The sequence below is a fragment of the Micropterus salmoides genome, unplaced genomic scaffold, assembly GCF_014851395.1.
Source record: "Micropterus salmoides isolate LMB-PRFRI ecotype aquatic unplaced genomic scaffold, ASM1485139v1 Ms_hic_scaffold_13, whole genome shotgun sequence".
In the NCBI taxonomy this organism is placed as follows: domain Eukaryota; kingdom Metazoa; phylum Chordata; class Actinopteri; order Centrarchiformes; family Centrarchidae; genus Micropterus; species Micropterus salmoides.
The window spans coordinates 17809850-17829651 of NW_024040374.1; the positions used below are offsets into that span (position 1 = coordinate 17809850).

Below are 19802 nucleotides of genomic sequence, written 5' to 3' on the forward strand. Positions count from 1 at the left end.
TAGGCCGCGATGAAACCCCGCCTGCCCCCAGCGTGCAAAAACCTGAGGCACGACTAAGAGGAGAGCGCACGGGTGCCGGGTGCAGAAGGAAGGTCCAGACTGTAAAACCGGATGAAAGTGTGAGGGGTGGCCCAGCCAGCCGCGTCACACAAATCCTGGAGCGATGCTGCGAGGAGGGCCCTAGAAGCCGCCATGCCTCGAGTAGAGTGCGCCCTTACGGCCATAGGTGAAGGCAAACCGCGCACCTGATAGGCCAGGGAAATAGTCTGAACGCTCCAGTTGCTGATGGTGTGTTTAGAAGCGGGGAGCCCAGCCTTGGGGGACCCGAACCACACCAGCAACTGGTCTGCTTTCCTCCACCGGGAAGACCTCAGAGTGTAAATACTAAGTGTAAAATAAGTCTCCCGTCCTCCGCCGTCACATGAGGTGGGGGATGAAACGCCTGCAGCACCGTGGACCCTGCCAAACAGGACGGAACCTTAGGGACATAGCCTGGACAAGGGTGCAGGATGGCCCTGACCCTCCCTGGGGCAAACTCCGGGCATCAGGGAGAAACGGAAAGTGCCTGGATATCCCCCACCCTCCTCAGAGATAGTGAGGATAAAGGCCATCTTAAGGGTCAGGTGCTTGGCCTCAGCCGACTCCAGGGGTTCGAAGGGGGCCTCAGCCTGCTCTTCGAGAACCACTGCCAGGTCCCAGGTGGGAACCCTGGAGGAAGCGCACGACCAGTGGAAGCCTCCCCAAGGGTCCATCACTCAGAGGGGCGTGCAATGCTGCAATGGCAGCCACATATACTTTGAGAGTGGGCGGGGAGAGGCCCGTGGAGAAATGGTGATGGAGAAACTCCATTATCATAATTACCGAGCAGGTAACTGGGTCCACCGCCCGTTCTCTACACCAGGTGGCGAACACATTCCACTTCAGGCCGTACATCCTTCTCGTGGATGGGGCTCTAGAGCTGAGTAGTGTCTCGACTGCGCCTGCCGTTAGGCCCACCTCCAGGAACTGTGCCCCCTCAGGGGCCAGACCCACAGCTGCCACAGGGTGGGGTGCGGGTGAAAGATCTGGCCCTCCGCCTGGGACAGCAGGTCTCTCCTCAGATGGACCTGCCAGGGCGGGCCCTCCAGGAGCGATATTAAATCCGAGAACCACACTCGTGCCGGCCAAAACGGGGCTACTAGTAGTAGGCTGACGCTGTCCTGACGGACCTGCTCCAGAACCCCCGGGTGCGGAGCAACTGGGGAAAGGCATATAGACGCCGCCTCGGCCACGTCTGCACCATGGCCCACCATGGAGGGAGAGGGAGAACCACAGGGGACAGTATGTAGTCTCTCGAGACGCAAACAAGTCCACGTCTATGGGGCCGAACCATTCCCATAATAACTCCACCACCTCGGGGTGGAGTCTCCATTCCCCGGGCCTCAGCCCCTGTGTCGACAGCATGTGTGCTCCCTGATTCTGGGTCCCAGGGACGTACATCTCTCTGAGGGACAGCAGTCTCTGCTGGGACCACAGGAGGATTTGATGTTCCAGTTTGCATTTCGGGCGCGAGCGCAGACCCCCCTGGTGATTCAAATAGGCCACCACTGCCGTATTGTCGGTTCTGACAAGGACTTGGCGACCGCGGAGAGCAGGCAGAAAACTCCTCAGAGCTCTGAATACCGCCAACATTTTGAGGCAATTTATGTGCCAAGAGAAATGATGCTCCTGCCAGGAGCCTCTCGCAAAGCGGCCGTCCATGACCGCGACCCATCCCGTGAGTGAGGCGTCTGTAAATAATTGTTCGGCGACAGATCGCTCCCAACACGGGACCTTGGGACAGGAACCAAGATTTCCTCCATACAGACAGGGAACGAAGGCACCTGCTCGTAACCCGTATCAGATGGAGCGGATTTCCCCTCGGGGAGAATCCCTTGGATTTTAGCCACCACTGCAGGGCTCTCACGTGCAGTAGTCCAGAAGGTATTATACTGGACGCTGCTGCCAGGAGACCCAACACCCTCTGAAAGTGTTTTACAGAGATGGCGCGGCCTAACTGCACTCTGGTCACTGAGGACAAAATGGACTCGACGCGTGCGGGAGACAGGTCTTCATCTTTTTTGATGGGGGGCAGTAAGGGACCTGGATAATGGATAGGGGGGCGCTGGCCCAAAAAAGGTTGAGGACCACCGCTCTGGCGCCATCAACAGATCAAAATACTTTGGTTTATGATCAAATACTGCAAATTTAATGACAGTGTTAACACTGATGATGAATGAGGAAAACATTATATCTGCTAACCATCAGCAGGGACGTGCACAGGGGGGTTGCTCTGGTTGCCCGGGCAACTGCCCGTTTGCCTTTCCTGACTCAAGTTGCCCTTCCGACTCGCCCTTCCGAGAAAAAAAAAAAAAAAAAATAAATAATCGCGATCGCAAAGCCTCATTCACTTCCATTCGGGCACCGAAAGTGAAAGTCAGTAGGGGAAGGGCAAACTCTGTTTAAGTGGCTGCACTGCTGCAGCGCTGCCTGCACGTCAGTCGATTCTGTTCCCTACCGGAATTCCTGTTTCCTTCCTTTATGCAATCATACTACAACAAATCATGCGTAGTTTTGCCCAGTTACCATACGTGATATGTACCAACAGAAGTGAATACGAGCTAGAAGCGCAACTGAATGTACGGGAAGCCAAAAGGTTAAAAAAGGATTGTATTTTTTTCCGAAATCTAAGCGTTTTTTTATTTAATATTTTATTAGAAGCGAGTTTTCCCCATCTGTCAATTCAATCTAGATTATTTATTTTCAAATAAAAAAAAAAAAGGAAAAAAAATAAAAAATAATAATGATTTAAAAAAAACAATAAACAATAATATAAGGAACTCTTTTTCTCATATGTATTTTGGTGACATTTATATTGTTAATACATTTTGGATACTGTGTTTAGTGCCTTTTTTCAGGTCAGAGCAACTGCCCTTCAAAATTCCTGTGCACGTCCCTGACCATCAGTATGCTAGCATTGCCACTGTGAGCATGTTAGCATGATGTTAATCCATCAATAATAATAATAATAATCAAAAAATAATTTATTACTCTGAAATGGGCCATTCTGCATAATATGTACTTTTACCATTGGCAATGTGAGTGCATTTTGATGCTAATACCTTTGTACTTTTACTTAAGTAAAATTTTGAATGCATGAATTTTACTTGTAGCATAGCATTTCAACACTGTGGTTTTACTACTTTTACTTAAGTAAAAGATCTGAGGGGAGACCGGGGCTGGTTGTAATACGGGTTAGTTGTAACATGTCCAATTTCTCCAATCAGGAACACGTTACAAATCACCTGATCGTCTTTGCACTGCTCAGTTTAGACCTTATTCCAAGGTCCTTTATTGGGAAAAAGTAGCACCCTGTGGCAAGCACAGCCAGTTTTATCTAGATATCTTTCCTGCACATTGTTAGTGCTAAGGTTTTAGCTGTATGCTGTAAGGTTAGCTAGTTCATGGCAACAAGTGTCTGGGTTAGTTGTAACAACAAAGGAAATGTTCAGTTGTTTATGTGTTCTTTGAATTTTAGTGTGTGTATGACACAAACATAGTAATGTTTAAATGTGTTATGTTCAAATATTAGTGTAAGACCTGTAGGCTTTTCTGTGGACCCATGAGGCCTGCACTCCAAGAGTGCCATTTGTCAATCACCACTGTGACGGTGCAAGACAAACAAGCACATTAGCACATTTTGATAAACACCTTTGATAAACACATCTTTGTCCCCTTTGTTATGTCCCATACCTGGTGTCCCATAATCATGTAGATAAAGCCCAACTGTTGCTAGAGGAAGTCAGTGATGACACTGCATCCAAGGTTTGGGTTTTGCGTTCTGCATCAGATGGCCCAATCCTCCCAAAAAGAGCTTCCCATCTCCTGTCTGTTTGATGCCTCAAATGCGGAAAGAACCAATACAATTAATTCACAGTTACAGCAGTAAAAGGTCAAAAGAAAAACTTGCTCAGTGTGAAACACTAACTGAAGGTAAGCTACTTCTTGCTGCAGATGAACGGAGGGATGAAAGTCAACTAATGCACATACGTGGGAGGGATCTTGTAGCTTCAGAGGCCATGTATCATTTGAGCTGTTACAGACGTTATACAAGCCCAAAATTCCTCGAGAGGGAAATCCAGAAAGCAATCCATATCAGGCAGGCTATGCCCATTTCTGTAAGTAAGAGAGGTTGCTGAGAAATCATGAGGTGTTAAGGCTGTCCTGGCTAAATGGCCTAGGAAAAAGAAGGCATTGACCTTCAAAAGTCATATCCATTTTTGAGATTTTTGAAACCCTAAAAAAATTATTTAGTGTATGTTGATGGTTTAACTGCTGATGAAGTAATCCATGATGAAGCTACACAGCCATCATCATTAGACCATACTGAAGATGACACAGAACCAAGTCATGGAGCAGGGCAAGGAACAAAAGACTCAAGACTTCTGTATCATGCACCCATGTCACTCAGGGAGATTATAGAGGCCAAGTGCAAAACTACTCCTAAACTGCCATGGCCACCCACAGCGCAAGACCTTCAGTTGGACACTGCCTCAAATCTGGTACCAAATGAATTATACAGCGTCCTTAGCTTGGACAACAGGTATGACTACAGAATTTAGAACTGATGGTTTGTGTGCCAATGTTAGTGTGGAGAACAATCAGAAGATAGTGTCATTGTGTCAGGATATCATGAATCTTGCAATGAGATGACACTGGCTCATACCAAAGCATTCCTCCTTAGCCATGGCTGCACGACATACAACAGGATAGGAATACTGAATGGTCTAGGGCACTGTTCCTCCAACTCACAAGTACTGGAACATGACAACGCTCTAGCAGAGCTGCAATTGCAAAGAGGTGATACATACATCCCACCAAACATTACAGTTCAAGTTCAAGCAACTCTTGTACGGGACAACAATGACTTTGGTGAAGAAACACTCTCTGGAAAGGGAACAACACATAACACAAATGTTATTGTAATTCAGAGGCCAATTACTTGTGGTGTGTCTACTGAGACAGTATCTCTACAGAGAACAAGGAAAAGTTCTCTTCAACCACCTCACGCCTATATTGAAACCTATATTAGAGTAAAGAGGACTGGTCCAAAACCTTTTGGATCAGAAGTTGAACTGGGACATGAGACATACATGGACACACAGGACTCTGCTCGAAGACTGGATGCGGCCTACTTTTTCATGAAGACTCAAGAAGTCCATGGCAGTGTTTTACCTGGATGGACTGGTCACAATACACTGCTACAGAGAGATATAATTCCACAGTAGTCAACAATGGTTACCTGCCCGTCATTGACGCCAGTCCAACAGACCTAGACACAGTACACACCATCCATGCTCGTTCAATAGAAATAGCAGACAAACTGGTGCTGAATGAAATTGTGTTGGTAATGGATAAGAAGCAAAAGCAAGAAAGTCGCTGGATGAACACCGCATTTATGGAATGACTAGTTCTGAGAATGGGGTAATTTCATACAGCCATGGCATACTGGTCCTGTATTGGGAAGCGCTTTGGGGATGCAGGATTTCAAGATGTCATCATTGAACCTAAGTTGTTGCTGTAGGATCTATAGGAGTCATAACTGGACATCAGTACAACAGAAGCATGCGTACCCACAAGTTAATGTATGAGGCACTTCAAAGACTCTGCTGGCAGGCATACCTTGACATCATTTCACAAAACGACCGTGAAGCTGCTATGAAGATAGCTGCTGATCTGCAGACAGCCTTCCCTGGTGAAGACTTTGATGTTTTGGTAATGTATGAGAACTTCTTGACAGTTATGAGAGGGTATGAAAAATTTATCAAAGACAACACCACCAACAAGACATTCCACTTTTGGAGCACATACATATCGATGGTTGAGGACCTTCTCCTCTTCATCAGAGAAACGCGAATTGGCAAATTGGAGTCTCCATCTGTCAAGTGCCCGTTCCATTTTGCCATGGTTCTTCTCTTATGACAGGCTCAACAATGCCCGATACCTATCAACATACTGGATGGAGATGAGTTTAGAGTTTAGTAAGAATAAACCACCAGCTACAATCAGGAGATTTTGTTGCCCAGAGACAGCAGACTTATGGCTTTTATACTGCATGTGACCAAGTGATCGAGCAGACAGCAAACTGTGACTCCAAAACTAGGTTTTCACTCAACAAAAATGCAGATCATAGATCGCACAACATGAGCGCGCAGCCATCACTATGGGGTGCAGAGACATGGCTGGACACAACACCACAACAAGGCAACGAGCGAAACTAGATGATGCACGAAGAGAATGTGACAAGAAGGATGTAAAGAATATCACGTCCACCATTCAGAACATCCATCCATCCATCCATTGTCAACCGCTTATCCTGCGTACAGGGTCGCGGAGGGCTGGTGCCTATCCCAGCTGGCATCGGGCGAAAGGCGGGGTACACCCTGGACAGGTCGCCAGTCCATCGCAGGGCCACACATAGACGAACAACCACTCAAGCTCACACTCACACCTAAGGACAATTTAGGGTCACCAATTAACCTAGCCCGCATGTCTTTGGATGGTGGGAGGAACCCGGAGAGAACCCACGCAGACACGGGGAGAACATGCAAACTCCCCATTCAGAACATGATTAATCCATTTGATCCTTCCATAGATAGAGATGTCCTTTACCACATCACATCAGTTCATGTAGCATCAGAGCCCATTTTCACAGATATGTATGAAGCAAAAGAGAGAAGTGAGAAAGCCTTCTTAGATTTTTGTGAAAAGAGGCTACAAACTGATGAGGCAGGAATCTATGAGCCAATGAAAAAAATTAAGCTCAAGACCTTAAAAGACACTGCAACTACAACTGTGACAAAAGTATGGGGCATGCTATAGCAAGTCATGAAACCCCAAGCAACATTTGGGATGTTTGCAGACAGTGCTCTGAGGTTGATTGTCAGTGTGGCTAAAGCAAGCAAGTCCAAGGTAGTGCATTTTGTACCGGACACCTACAAAACCATGAGCATCAAGAATGCAGAATGAGATCGACATGCTGTGAAGGACTCTCAAGTCACCAAAATATATTCTGAAGAACAAAGGACACCAAAGCAATGGATAAAGTTCTTGGCATGTGGTGAAAACAAAGAAAATCTCCTACAGTTTTTCTTTGAGAGATGGTGCAAATCCGGAAATGATCTGATGGATGACCTCACTTTAATCGTTTGACATGGAGGAGAGTGCCATGCTCTAAGAAAAAGACAAAATACAGCTGATCTGCAAGTCTTACCAATGCCAGATCTGTTCGCAGTACAGGAAGAGGCAGACACCCGACTTCTGCTACACTGTGCACATGCTGCTAATTACAGCAGACATATAGTTATCGGAAGTCCTGACACTGATGTGTTTGTTCTAGCCCTTGCTTTTTACAAAGAGGTTGGGGCTCATCTGTACTTTCACACTGGAAAAGGAATCAACACTCGCACAGTTGAAGTTGAAAGGATCCATGACCAACTAGGGGAAGAAGTGTGTGATGCGCTGATTGGTCTAATATTGCTTCTCTGGCTGTGACACAGTGAGTTCCCTGTATGGCATAAGAAAGGTGAAGACAGTCAAGACACTCCTGTCTAATCGTGAACACTGTGCTACATTCAGAAAAATGGGCACAGCTTTCACTGTACCACCAGGAAGATGTCTAAAACAGGCAGGACAAGGTGTAACTTACTCCTGGAGATGTTTGGGAAACACTGTCACAGTACATAAGTTTCATTTCAAATAAGATAAATTCATGCAGCTAGTCAACACAGAAGGGGCTGAATCAGGGATGGGCCTTGCGGCCAGTTGCGGCCCTTGTCCTCATTCAGTGCGGCCACAAGTCAATTTCCAAATATTAATAAATTTTTAGTTTCACAGGCGATGGAAACAAGCGGGCCATTTGACCACATTTGAACCGGATTCCAATTGTAATTATAATTTCCAACGACAGAGGGCGCTCCCTTGTAACGCAAGAGGCCCTTAACCAAGCACATGGTCTCTTCTTGGTGTCACCAGGCCGCGACGAAGAGAGAAATGAGCAGCCAAAAAACAAAACTGGACCAAGAGAACAGTGTCTTCCAGGCAAGATGGGAAACAGATTATCTTTTTATAGAATTCAAAGGCAAACCTATGTGCCTGGAAACAAAATCAGCCATGAAGGATTTCAACTTGAGTCAGCACTACAACACCATGCACAAAGACAAATATGACAAGTAAGGCGGAGGTGCCAGAGCCGCTATCGTCGCTGACCTCAAGGGAAAAATACATCGACAGCAGAGCCTTTTTACCAAAGCTACGACTACACAAGAGTCCGCTCTTGCAGCATTTTATAGGGTTTCTCTTGAGCTTGCTAAAGCAAAGAAGCCATTGTCAGAAGGTGAAACAGTGCAGTAGAGATGGCTAAAGCTTTTGGAGATGATAACATGGCTAAAAACTTTGAAACAGTCTCTCTGTCCCATCTCACAGTCACACGAAGAATTTTTGACATTCAAAATCATGTCGAAGGAAATCTAAAAAAAGTTATGCATGACTGCAAATACTTCTCCTTAGCATTGGATGAAAGTACAGATGTGATGGATGTAAGCCAGCTCCTCATTTACACAAGAGCCATTGACAATTCATTTGAAGTGCATGAGGACTTACTGAAGTTGGTGTCTTTGCATGACACTACCAAAGGCAAAGATATTTTCAACGCCGTTGAAAGTGTTTTTGACAAGCTTTCTGCTGTTGTTACCGATGGCGCACCATCAGTGCAAGGAAGATGCACTGGATTTGCCGGGCTCCTCAGACAGAGCGGCATTGACTGCCCAATACTGCACTGCATCATATATCAGGTGGGTAAAATATTACTAGCTAACTTATGTTTATGAATGTGAGTATTCTTTGTAAGAATTATTTTCACAGGCTAAATCGCATTTCATTTTGATCTGTGCGAAGACAGTCAACTTCAGCCATGTCATGGATTTAGTTACCAAGGTTACCAATCTCATTCGAGGCGGGAACCGGTCTCTCAACCATCAGAAGTTTGTTGTATTTTTGGATGAAGTGAGCGCAGCTTATGGGGATTTACAGATGCACACTGAGATCAGATGGATGAGCCGCGGGAAGTGCTTGGAGAGGTTTTTTGCGCTGCGCGCTGAAATCCCAGTTTTCTTGGAGGGCAGCCTTCATGATATAAGTGCTTACTGCAGTAAACTCAGGGACACAGAGTTTCTCTGCGACATGGCTTTCCTTACAGATATTACCCCACATCTCGATCACCTGAATATGCAGTTGCAGGGAAGAGGCCAAACTGTGTTGGATCTCTATGCACACATGAATGCATTTCAGTGTAAACTAGCCCTGTTCCAAGAAAGCTTTTCTTCCGACCATCCAAATTTGGTACACTGTCCCTGAATGCAAGAAGTCATTTCTGAAGTACAGAGCCGACGTTGCAACACTGCAGCAGCAGTTCAAGGACCACATTCAAGATTTCTACGCCATGCAGTCACGAATTGCGTTATCCAGCGACCAACCTCTGGAGTTGCAGCTTGAACTGTACGAACTACAGTCAGACCCCTTCTTTGAAGCAAAGCGCAGTGAGAGGGGAATTTCATTTTGGAGATTGCTACCGGAGTCCCGCTTTCCACTCCTAAGGGATTTTGCGCTGTCAATGGCCAGCATGATAGGGAGCACTTACATCTGTGAGAGCAGCTTCTCAACAATGAAGCACATCAAGTCAAAAGAGAGAAATAGACTGATAGATGAAACGCTGTTCCAACTCATGCAGATTGGATGCACAAACACTGAAACTGACATACAGTCTATTGAGAGGCCACAAGTATCTCATTAAGACAGAACTTTATACAGATCCACCTGTGGGTGAGTGTCAAAGCTTTTTGAGATAAATGTGTTCTTATTTACAACATGTAATGGAATGGGAAGAAAGAAAGTATAAATGCACTACAACCAACCTTGCACTGAAATAATTGTATATCAGTCCAATATTTAGATATTTCTTCTGTGTTAATTAAATGAATGGAGCTTTTTCTAAATGCATTTGTGTTTGAAAAATAGAAATGTTGGTACAATAAATTTTGATAACCGGTATATGATGTGTTCATTATAACTATGGCTAATTGAGTGAAGGGGTTCCTTCTTGGCCACTGCCCTCCTCCAACGAACGCCGCCTGGTTCTGCCATCCATACACACAAAGCAATCTCAGTCCCAGCTGTTCTCATCTGTAACACCACAATTGTGGAACAAGCTACCACATGCCATCAAAGCAAGGGCATCCCTCTCTAACTTCAAAAAGCTCCTGAAAACTCATCTCTTCAGAGAACCCTTTCTCTTAACACCTTTAACCCCTAACCTCTAACATGCACTTCCTGTGCTCTTCTTCTCCATCTCCATCTCCATACAATACCTTGTATTGATTGCACTATTTCTTTCAACTCTTACTTCTTTCCCTAGGTATTTATCCCATTGATGCCATACATGGCATATTATCTCTTACTAGTATTTCTTACTGCTCTTACTAGTACCTATTGTCACTTGCTGTATTGATACTTTGGTGATGCTTGAATGTTGTTCCTCAAATGTAAGTCGCTTTCAATAAAAGCGTCTGCCAAATGAGTAAATGTAAATTTAAAATAATAAACAGCACACAGTGTGACCAAAAATGATTCAGTACTTTAACTTTGACACAGTTGAGTCATATGTATGCACAGAATATTGTTCTGTCCCCTCTGTTCCCACTACATTATGATGGATAGCTTCATTCAAATTCAAACATAAGATGCATCACACTAGCATAAAGATTTCTTGTACAATTGATTAAACCTTTTTTGTAATATTTGTTTTAACCTTCCATCTTATTGCCCTATTCTTTAATTTACCTGTATGATGAAGAATCACATTTAGAAAAACTTAAATAATAGTAAATATTATTTGTAGGAAATGACATCATCAGGCCAGATTTTTGTGATTGAAGGTGACTGACATCATCAGATTTCCAGCATGAAATATATTTAATATTCCCCTTTTGGATGCTTCAAGCTGTCCTCAAGATTTCTTAGCATTGTGGCTGAACCTCCTCCATCTTGCTACATGATGGTTATTTTCAGCTGCTTATTTACGCCTGATTTCCATTCAAACGCATTGCCCATGAGAGTAGGTTCAGGTGACATAACACTTCCCGACACATGTTTGGCCATTCACCAGGGTGACATCCAGTTTGAGGGAAGGATGTGGTGAAGTATGATGTGTAATCAGGCTGTTGCATGGGCCGCTGTGGGCAGCAGGTGTGAGAAGGTTTCTCGCCTGCCTGTGCCTCTCCTTCACTCCTCATTAGTAACCTTGCAGGCACCTGGCTGTCCAACAAAGAGCGTAAAAAAAACTTCTAATATTGTGATTCAGTTTTTGTCAAAGGCTGACATTCTTTTGTCTGCTTTCACCTGACCTAAGTAACTGGAAAGTCACCACACAGCTGTGAGTAACACTTAGCAATGTTTGTGAACTATTTCAGATAATGGCAGTCTGAAAGCTCAGTGACTAAGGCTAATCTACAACCAACCCCTTAAAAGCTAATTATGAGAATTATATCAAACCGCAGCCAATTTCTTTTCACAATATTTGTGTGGAGTAACCCCAGTGGAGTGCATAGGAAGCAGCTGAGCCTTGGTGTTTTAGTCATTGCAGGGTGGGTGTTTTTTAGAGCTCTGTGGTAAAGATCTGTCTTTGGACTGGTGGTATGGTCTGGCTGTACTAATGGTTCTGAGAAATGGTTAGCATTAGGGAGTGGAATAAAACAATGATGAAAACAAACACTTAGCTAGTTTTGGAAAATGTGCTTATTTGCTTTCTTGTTGAGGGTTAGATGAGCAGAATGATACCACTCTGGTGTCTGTTTGATAAATATGAAGTGTCAGCAAGCTGGTTAGCTTAGCTTAGCCTAGCTCTGTTCAAAGGTAACAAACTACACCTGTCAGCTGATAAGTATAGCTGTTTCCAGACTTTAAAGAGGTGGTATTATGCTTTTTGCCTTTTCCCCGTTCCTTTATTGAGTTATATTACTTTTCCACCCCAAAGGGAGTTCCCATCTCCCAGAGAAAACCCTGCTCTGAACTGCTTGAAAACAGCTTGTTTGTAGTCCAGCCGCTTCCCTTTCATCCCTGTGATAACACAGGGATGAAAGCTTAAATGTGCCTCATATAATGCTTGCCAAGCGCTCAAGCCCTCAAAAACATCGGTGGAAAAACACTGAGCTGCAGCACACACCTCTCCTCTCCCTTCCATACACTAGCTACCTTCCAGGCAGTCAATGGATATAAAGTTGTTTCTGTGATGTAGAGACAGAACTCTGTTAAAACTTTATGGATGAAAGATACATTTGTTACAGATTAATAACTCATCACTCTGGAGCTCTTGCTCCAGTCCATTTAGCCAAGCTGGTCAGCAACATGTAGCCTACAGCTGAATCGAAGCTGTTTACGGGCTTCTCGCTGACCCGCCCTTCTGTGCTTCTGATTGGCTAGTAGTCCTTAACTAGGAACTGCGCATGTGCAACTCCCAACAAAGATTATTTAGAGACAAGATGTATCACTCCATAGCTAAAACAAAGCCTTCAACACACAGGGTGAAAAGAGGAGCTACAGCAATGTGCAGTATGAAAAAAATATGGTCTTTAATGCTAAGCTAAGCAAACTGGCTACTGGCTGTAGCTTAATTTAATTGACAGACACAGGAGTGGTATTGTCCTTCACATCTAACTCCCAGCAAGAAAAAGGAATAAGCAATATTTCCCCAAATTTTAAATTATTCCCTGTATCTGAACAGAATATAGACTGTGAAGACAAAATACATCACATAAGGGATTGTTTAGAGTGTTTATATCTGTTTTATCTCATGATGTCATTCTCACTAAAAGATGGTAGACCACAAACAAGTCACTTAAGTGCCTCAGTATTGAATATACTGTAGGCTACATATGTTAGGTATAGATCAGTTTAAATGGCCTTTACATGAGTGCACCATAGATGAACCAAGTGCACTTTTGCTGATAAGAACTACAATATGTTAAAGAGCAGCCTTGTGCTTGTGGCAACAGTGTCTATATCAATTTTAGCTTTCATCCTCAAAAAGAGGCCTATTTGTCATTCAAACTTTTACTAACCATATTAATCTAAAATATTGTGTGTAAACACACACACACACACACACACACACACATACACACACACACACACACCCAACACACACATTATATTGTTACTTGTAACCCTGTCAATCCTTCATTCAAGCTCCAAAACATCTCTGTGTGTGCATCTTTACAGTAGTACATCTGTACAGCTATATACACAATTGTATATTGTTTGTGTTGTTTCTGTGTATTTTGTATTAGATACAACTGCCCTCAACTTAACTCAAGTTAAATTAAGTTTACCACTTATTTTTTTTTGAAAGCATTCTTACTTTACAGCATTTTTTCCACACCTGCCTAAAACTTTTGCACAGTACTGTATGTACTTCATCTTTTCAAGTCTGGCATTGAGGTTTTGGTGTTTAAATGTTTGTACCAGCCAATTTTATTTCTATTGATAATGAATATGGCACCTTTCTGAGTCAGTTTGTTTAGTATTTTTGTATTTTCTTGTTCATGTGGCTGGAGCTCCTCTGGCAGTGTCATACACAGATCCAACTGTCTTTGCTCAACCATCCTTATATATCAGCTAATCGTGTTGGCATTCCTGTTCAGCCAGTTTGAAAACATAATTTGCAAAATGGATTCAGTCAGCACCGGATCAATGGAAGTTCCCCTGCCATTTCTCAGACAGAGCTCCTCCTGCCAGGAATCCCACAATGGGCCATTGTATGTTTAAAATCATATATAAATATTCACATCTATATATTTCAATGGTCTTCTCCAGATGAGTCTCACCCTATACGGACATAATTTTGAAGGACTCAATATAGCTGGGAAGAGAAGGCAGAGGGCAGGGCTGGTGATTTCCAAGTGTTTTCTGTCTCTGTTGGAAGCTCAGCTCATATTCATTAAGCAGCTACAATTAAAGCCAGGTCTGGAAGCCAGATTTAAAGAGCAACTGCATTGTCATTATATACCTTTAACACCCCCCAGAGAGCAGGGAATTTAAGCCGTCAGAAGTAACGGGCATGGTCATTCAGGAACTATATACAGTAAACATCACTGCTTGCTGCTTCAAAATGAAAAGTGTGCTTTAAACATGTATTTATAGTTAATTTAATGCTCAGCTCTTTAGATCATTCCAATCAGCAAGGACCACAACTGCAGTAATTTGATATTAGTCATTTTTCCCCATGTAGAGGATATATGTCTAGTTGCAGTGGCCATGAATGTGTGCTCTTCAGCTATTCCAATGAGAGCTGTCAGAGTGGAGAGTAATGGTCCTCCTACGGCACTGTGGTTTAACAGTTCTGCCAGGGGTGGGAATTTGCTTCATTTAGGCATTGAACCTATTGCTTGCCGTTGTTGTGACCACCACTGTCTGACTAACTGGGGAAATAGGTGGAAAAAGCACTGAAGTACAGTATTATATTTCCCTGCTAAGTGAGATTTGGAACTCTCCTTTTAGCCAAGTTTTTGATTCTACTAACTACTGAGAGAAATATTTTGCTACTTAATGTTAGCTAGTTGCTAAATGCTCTACTACAGCTAGGTGCTAACTATGTCTCTGCTGTTTCTGAGCTGCAAGCATACAGTGGGTTTATCCAGAGGTTTTGCCTTAAAACAAGATAAGAATGAAAAACTGTTGAGTTGTGGGCTGTTAAATCAAAACAGTGAGTTAAAAGGCGCTAAAAGAGAGACTTGGTAAAGAATAGTTCACCTGAACAACACTTACACCAGCACTGACACCAGTTAGCTCACTTCTACTAGCTCTAATAAGCTGAGAAATCAGGAAAGTGTTTAATGATTAATTTTAAGTTGGTTTTTTTTTTGCCACATTTGTTCATTTGTTTTATCATTTCATTTGAAAAATGTCACTTTCTGCCTCATGAGTTTATTAAAGCAGATTTTTGCTGGGGTTTTTTCCCGTGTTCCTGAAAACAAAGAACAAATTCTCTCACATCAACAATCTCTGTTCTGCTGCTTCTCACCCTTAGGCTTGTAGCTTCTTCTCTGTACACACAAGATATTAGCAAAGCATATATATTTCAGTTTGTGCAAAAATGTTGATATGTGAAGGTGTTAATGGAGACATCATTAAATCAAGGAGGAGCACCTTTCTTGCACAAGTGATTCCATCAGCATCCTCAACTCAAGGGGGCCCTCTGAAAATTAGAATCTCATTCATAGCAGTGTATCCACTTATTGACAGCAGTGTAATTAATGGCTCTCGGGGTGCTTAAGCAGCCTGATGGATGTTAAGCTGATGCTCAAGACAGTTGAATAGCTTTCATTCTTTCATCTTATCTGCTCCATACAACTGCACAACATCCACTTTTTACTGCGCAATATCTTAGAACATTTTCTCCCAGAGGGAATGTAAACCAGAAATCTTTCATTCTGCTAACTAAAATGGTGAGGGCTTCATAAATCTAGAGCAGGAGCAGCAGCAATGCAGAGGCTTTTGCAGCATGTCAGGCAATAAGATGCAGTGTGTGCATGTCGTGCTTATAGCACATACCAAACACAGACAAGTCCTCAATGTTCCTATCAGATAAAGAAGAAGATGGGTTGATAAAATTACTCTCCCGTTCTTCTCTCTTCCTAATTGCACCATTAAGCATAGCACTGGCAGTATTAAATGATTATTTGTTTTACATGGCTGTGTTAAAGCTTATCTAATTGGTTTTGTTTAGAGGTAATATTTTAAAGTGACTCTTTTAAAGACAGTGAGAGCTTTGGAGCCATTGGCAAATTGCCTTGGAAGGTTAGCTGAACAAATAGGTTACACAGAAGCTAGATCTCTTCAGGTGTATGACTGATGTAGCTAAAAGCCAACACCCAAGTACAGACTGGTGTCCGCACCTGTAAGTGGGAATGATGTTGCTGCATCAAGTCTCCATGGGTGTAATACAAAGCTGCTATCTGTATCTATACCATCTGTTCTATCAACAGCAGCTCCTGAGAAGCTAAGAAGACAGTGGCTGGCCAAAATGTCTTCACCAGGCTGACTGACAGCAGAAATTTACTGGGCAAAAATTGTTTTCATGAAGGAAGAAAACTTTTTTTATTTTGTTGAATCCTTGATTTTACACTTTAATGAAACCAGAAAGCTCATAGCGATATTGGGGGCATTGATCAATCATTACAGATACTTTAAATAAGTTCACAACATATTAACTTTGTGTGATGAACAGCTGTCTGTGGTGTGCTTCACTACAAAAAAAGAAAGAAGTATAAGCTTAAAAAAATGCAGATGGTCTAGTGGAGATGCGTGTGGCCTGTATATACAGTTTATGTACAGCATATGTTTAGCAGTCCGCAAAATATGCCATATAATATAATCCTAATATTATTATATTTATAATATAATATTTTATAATAATATTTTTAATATATTATTATTATTATTATTTATAATTTAAGTTATCAATATTATACTTTTTATAGTGATAAAGCATACATGATTTGTATTTGGACTGCATCTTCAAAAAAACGTATGTTGAAAGAAAGCTGTGCACTTCAGTCAGAATTGCCATGGGTAATTTTTAATTGTGAATTGACTTGTTTTATGTTTTAGTCGTTGCACCGCTGTGTGTGACACTGATTTTTATTTGACTTGTCCATGTTTTACATTGATTGCTGCAAAGCACTTTGTTACCTATATTGAAAAGTGCTATACAAATAAAGCTATTGTTATTATTTTTTCTTTTTAACTAGAGGTTGTGCATATAATGGGATGAGTTGATCTGGTGTGTTAGACTTACTGAATAAATCTTTTTTGCATTCACTTTTGAGACAGTCCCTAACTTCACGTCTACTACTAAATCACAAATTCAGATGCTGTCTGTATAACACATTATTTGTTCATAGTCAAAACATTTAATTATATTTGTTTACATCCCTAGTCAGCATAGCCTCTGTTAAAGTGAAATTACACTTAATAAACGTTCCTGATGTTTTATGTTCTTTGATGCCAATTAAGATTTGTACATAATATTATCTATGGTATTAGAGTTTCTCACTTTTTCTGTCCCTGTATTCCATTTCCTTTCTACTCCCTTTCCTTACTGCAGCACTATGCTGAGATCCCGGGCAGCCTTCCCACCATGCTGGAACTGGGCTCCTGTTCGGTCAGCTCGCAGTCTCTGACAGGGGACCACAATGCTTTGGGGCTACCTAGAGGTCCAGCAGGGTCGGAGTGTCCAGTTGTTAGTCTGGGCATGGGTACAATGTGTGGTAGCAGCACCCCCAGGCACTACATCCTTCCCTCTTCTCCAGAGGACTGGCAGAAGCATCGTGCAGGACTGGCCGGTGGGTCGAGCCTCTTTTCTGAGTCCCACTCCCTTCTGGAGCCACGAAGTCTCTCAACCAGCTATGACACCCTCTACCTCCCACACATGTCTGGCCATGCTGCCCCTCTGCATCCAAACCGTCTTGGCCTGTCTCTTGATGTGGTATCAACTTTTGAAGTTGGAGGGGGGATGCTGGGGTTGGATGGAGATTCGGCGGTCAGTCCCAATGTGATCAAGAGACGTCGGGGTGGCCTGATTGAGCAGAGGGACATTGTCAAAGCCCACCAGGCTCATAAGATTCAAAGCACACCACAGGCACGACGCAAGGAGTGGGAGTAAGTATGATGCTGATATAAATACAATCTTTTTTTCTCCAGCCTGCTAAATTATCCTAAGCTTTATGCTAAATAGTCTGTATCATGAAAGTTTTCCTCGCTGCTGTTTCTGAAATCAGGTATGGAGTTCAGATCTACTTACAATGGTCATAGAAAGTAGAAACAGACCACAGCAACACAGCTGCACACAATAATGTCCTGACCCTTTGTAACTATGGCTGCTTTTTATTAGAACAGTACTAAAAAACACATTTTGGAATCACAGAGTGGACTTAATTTCTATTTTGCGCTTTCTATTTTTTATTTAACTTCATTGTGACAAAATTCAGTGCCCAACGTGTTGGTGGTTAGAAATCAAAACACATAGAGGATATAAAGCAGAAACAGATTAATTTACTGCAGATGAGTCCTGCTGTTTTTTGTTTGTAGGGTGGTAACGACCATTGACTTACCTCTGTGGCTCACCATATTTCTATTTAACACAAGCAGAGATGTCAGTGTAGCCGGAACCAAATTTAATTTTGACAAAGAGGACAAATCTATCGGGGATGCAACTGACATTAATATTATGTTCAGCTTTGTTGCCTCCACAATATTTGAGTAGTCCAATGTTAGCATTCAGCTACGAGTGAGGTCTGGGTGATACAGACAAAATCTTGTATCATGGTAATTTGTGGCATAGTAAATGTTCCAGACAACCAATTGAGAATAAAGAAAAGGTCAAAGCTAATGTTCACACCTACCTTCAGATTTCTGTCTTTAGAGTACAATTAGAAAAGACGTTTCAGACGTTTTCTCATTAGTAATGTCAAACACACAAAAATACATTGTTGACAGTTATACTTGTAAAGGTGGTCAAAAATATTCAGTGCATGGATTTGTGTATGTTCACACCACTGTTTAGTTTAGTTTAGTTGGTGTAATTGAAAGTTTAAAAGAATAGTTTGACATTTTGGGAAATACATCAACAACATTTTCTGTAGGATCCCTACAGAGATAGACCTTTTTTTTAAAGAGTAAGATCCTTTTTGTTTAACCAGAAAGTGTCACTATATTGCTTTTGGCAAAGCCACTAGACTACATTGATAAAAACAACAATTTTACCTTGCAGAGCACAAGAGTTGCTAGTCTTCTGCTGCCTCGGTTAGCTAGTTTGTTTGTGTTATTGTCTGACTTCTGTGTTTTAAAGGGTTAAAAATATCAAAGTCACGCAATAACACCGAAGACCAGAGAGGTAAAATTAGTATTTTTGTCAAGGGAGTCTGGTGGCTTTGACAAGAGCGATTGAGCGACTGTTTCTGGTTAAACAAAAAGGATCTTACTCTTTAAAGAAGGTTATGGATCCTTTCCATAATATTGTCAGACCTGAGCCTGTCAGGTCAAAAACAAGCACTTTGGTGGATGTACGAGGCTCAATTGCCCACAGCGATTACGTTGCAGCCCTGTTTCGCTGTTGCAGACTGCAGTGTGCTCGTTCAATCCTGGAACAGTTTAAAAAAACGATGTCCCAATTATTCACATAGATACACAAACATGGGAAAATATGGTCCAGGTGGAAAAATATCAAATTTACCTTTTAAGTAAAAATACTGATTCTCCAGTTCAGGAAAAGGGTTGCTTTGACATACAGTGATTAAATTAATGTGTGACAGCAACCCTTTTGAATTTTTGGACCAGTATTTTTCTGATCAGGCAGCTGACAAATAGGGTCTATTATTATTATTATTAGCATCATAACACAGCAGTGACTATAAAATTAGACTAGACAGCTCCATTGATTCACAGTGTGTCAAACAAATACCGTGAAGAATAGAAATGAAGCCCCTTTGCCTAAGAAATCTGCTTTTTTGATCTGTCCTGCTTCTACATCTCTCTGTTTGCAGTCAGTCTCACCTGTTGCCTGTGCCCTAGTTGGCTCTCCCACCGCAGCATGTTGGCTGCTGTCCTCCTGCTCTCCTACAGGTCTTTCTTCATTTCCTGACTCTCTCTTGCTGCTTAAACTGTCACAGCTG

General features: G+C 42.5%; 1 protein-coding gene across 5 annotated transcripts in view; it reads left to right on the forward strand.

Moving 5' to 3' along the window:
• The window catches only part of LOC119900716 (voltage-dependent R-type calcium channel subunit alpha-1E), a 114073-nt gene that overhangs the window by 8200 nt on the left and 86071 nt on the right, over window positions 1-19802 (forward strand). For 4 of the 5 annotated variants that reach the window (XM_038715906.1, XM_038715907.1, XM_038715908.1 and 1 more), the window contains exon 2: window positions 17237-17790. In XM_038715906.1, the coding sequence (XP_038571834.1) occupies window positions 17270-17790 (521 nt within the window). In that variant the 5' untranslated portion in view covers window positions 17237-17269. Of the gene's footprint in view, window positions 1-17236; window positions 17791-19802 lie in introns of those variants that run through there. The other variant, XM_038715905.1, reaches the window with a different exon arrangement.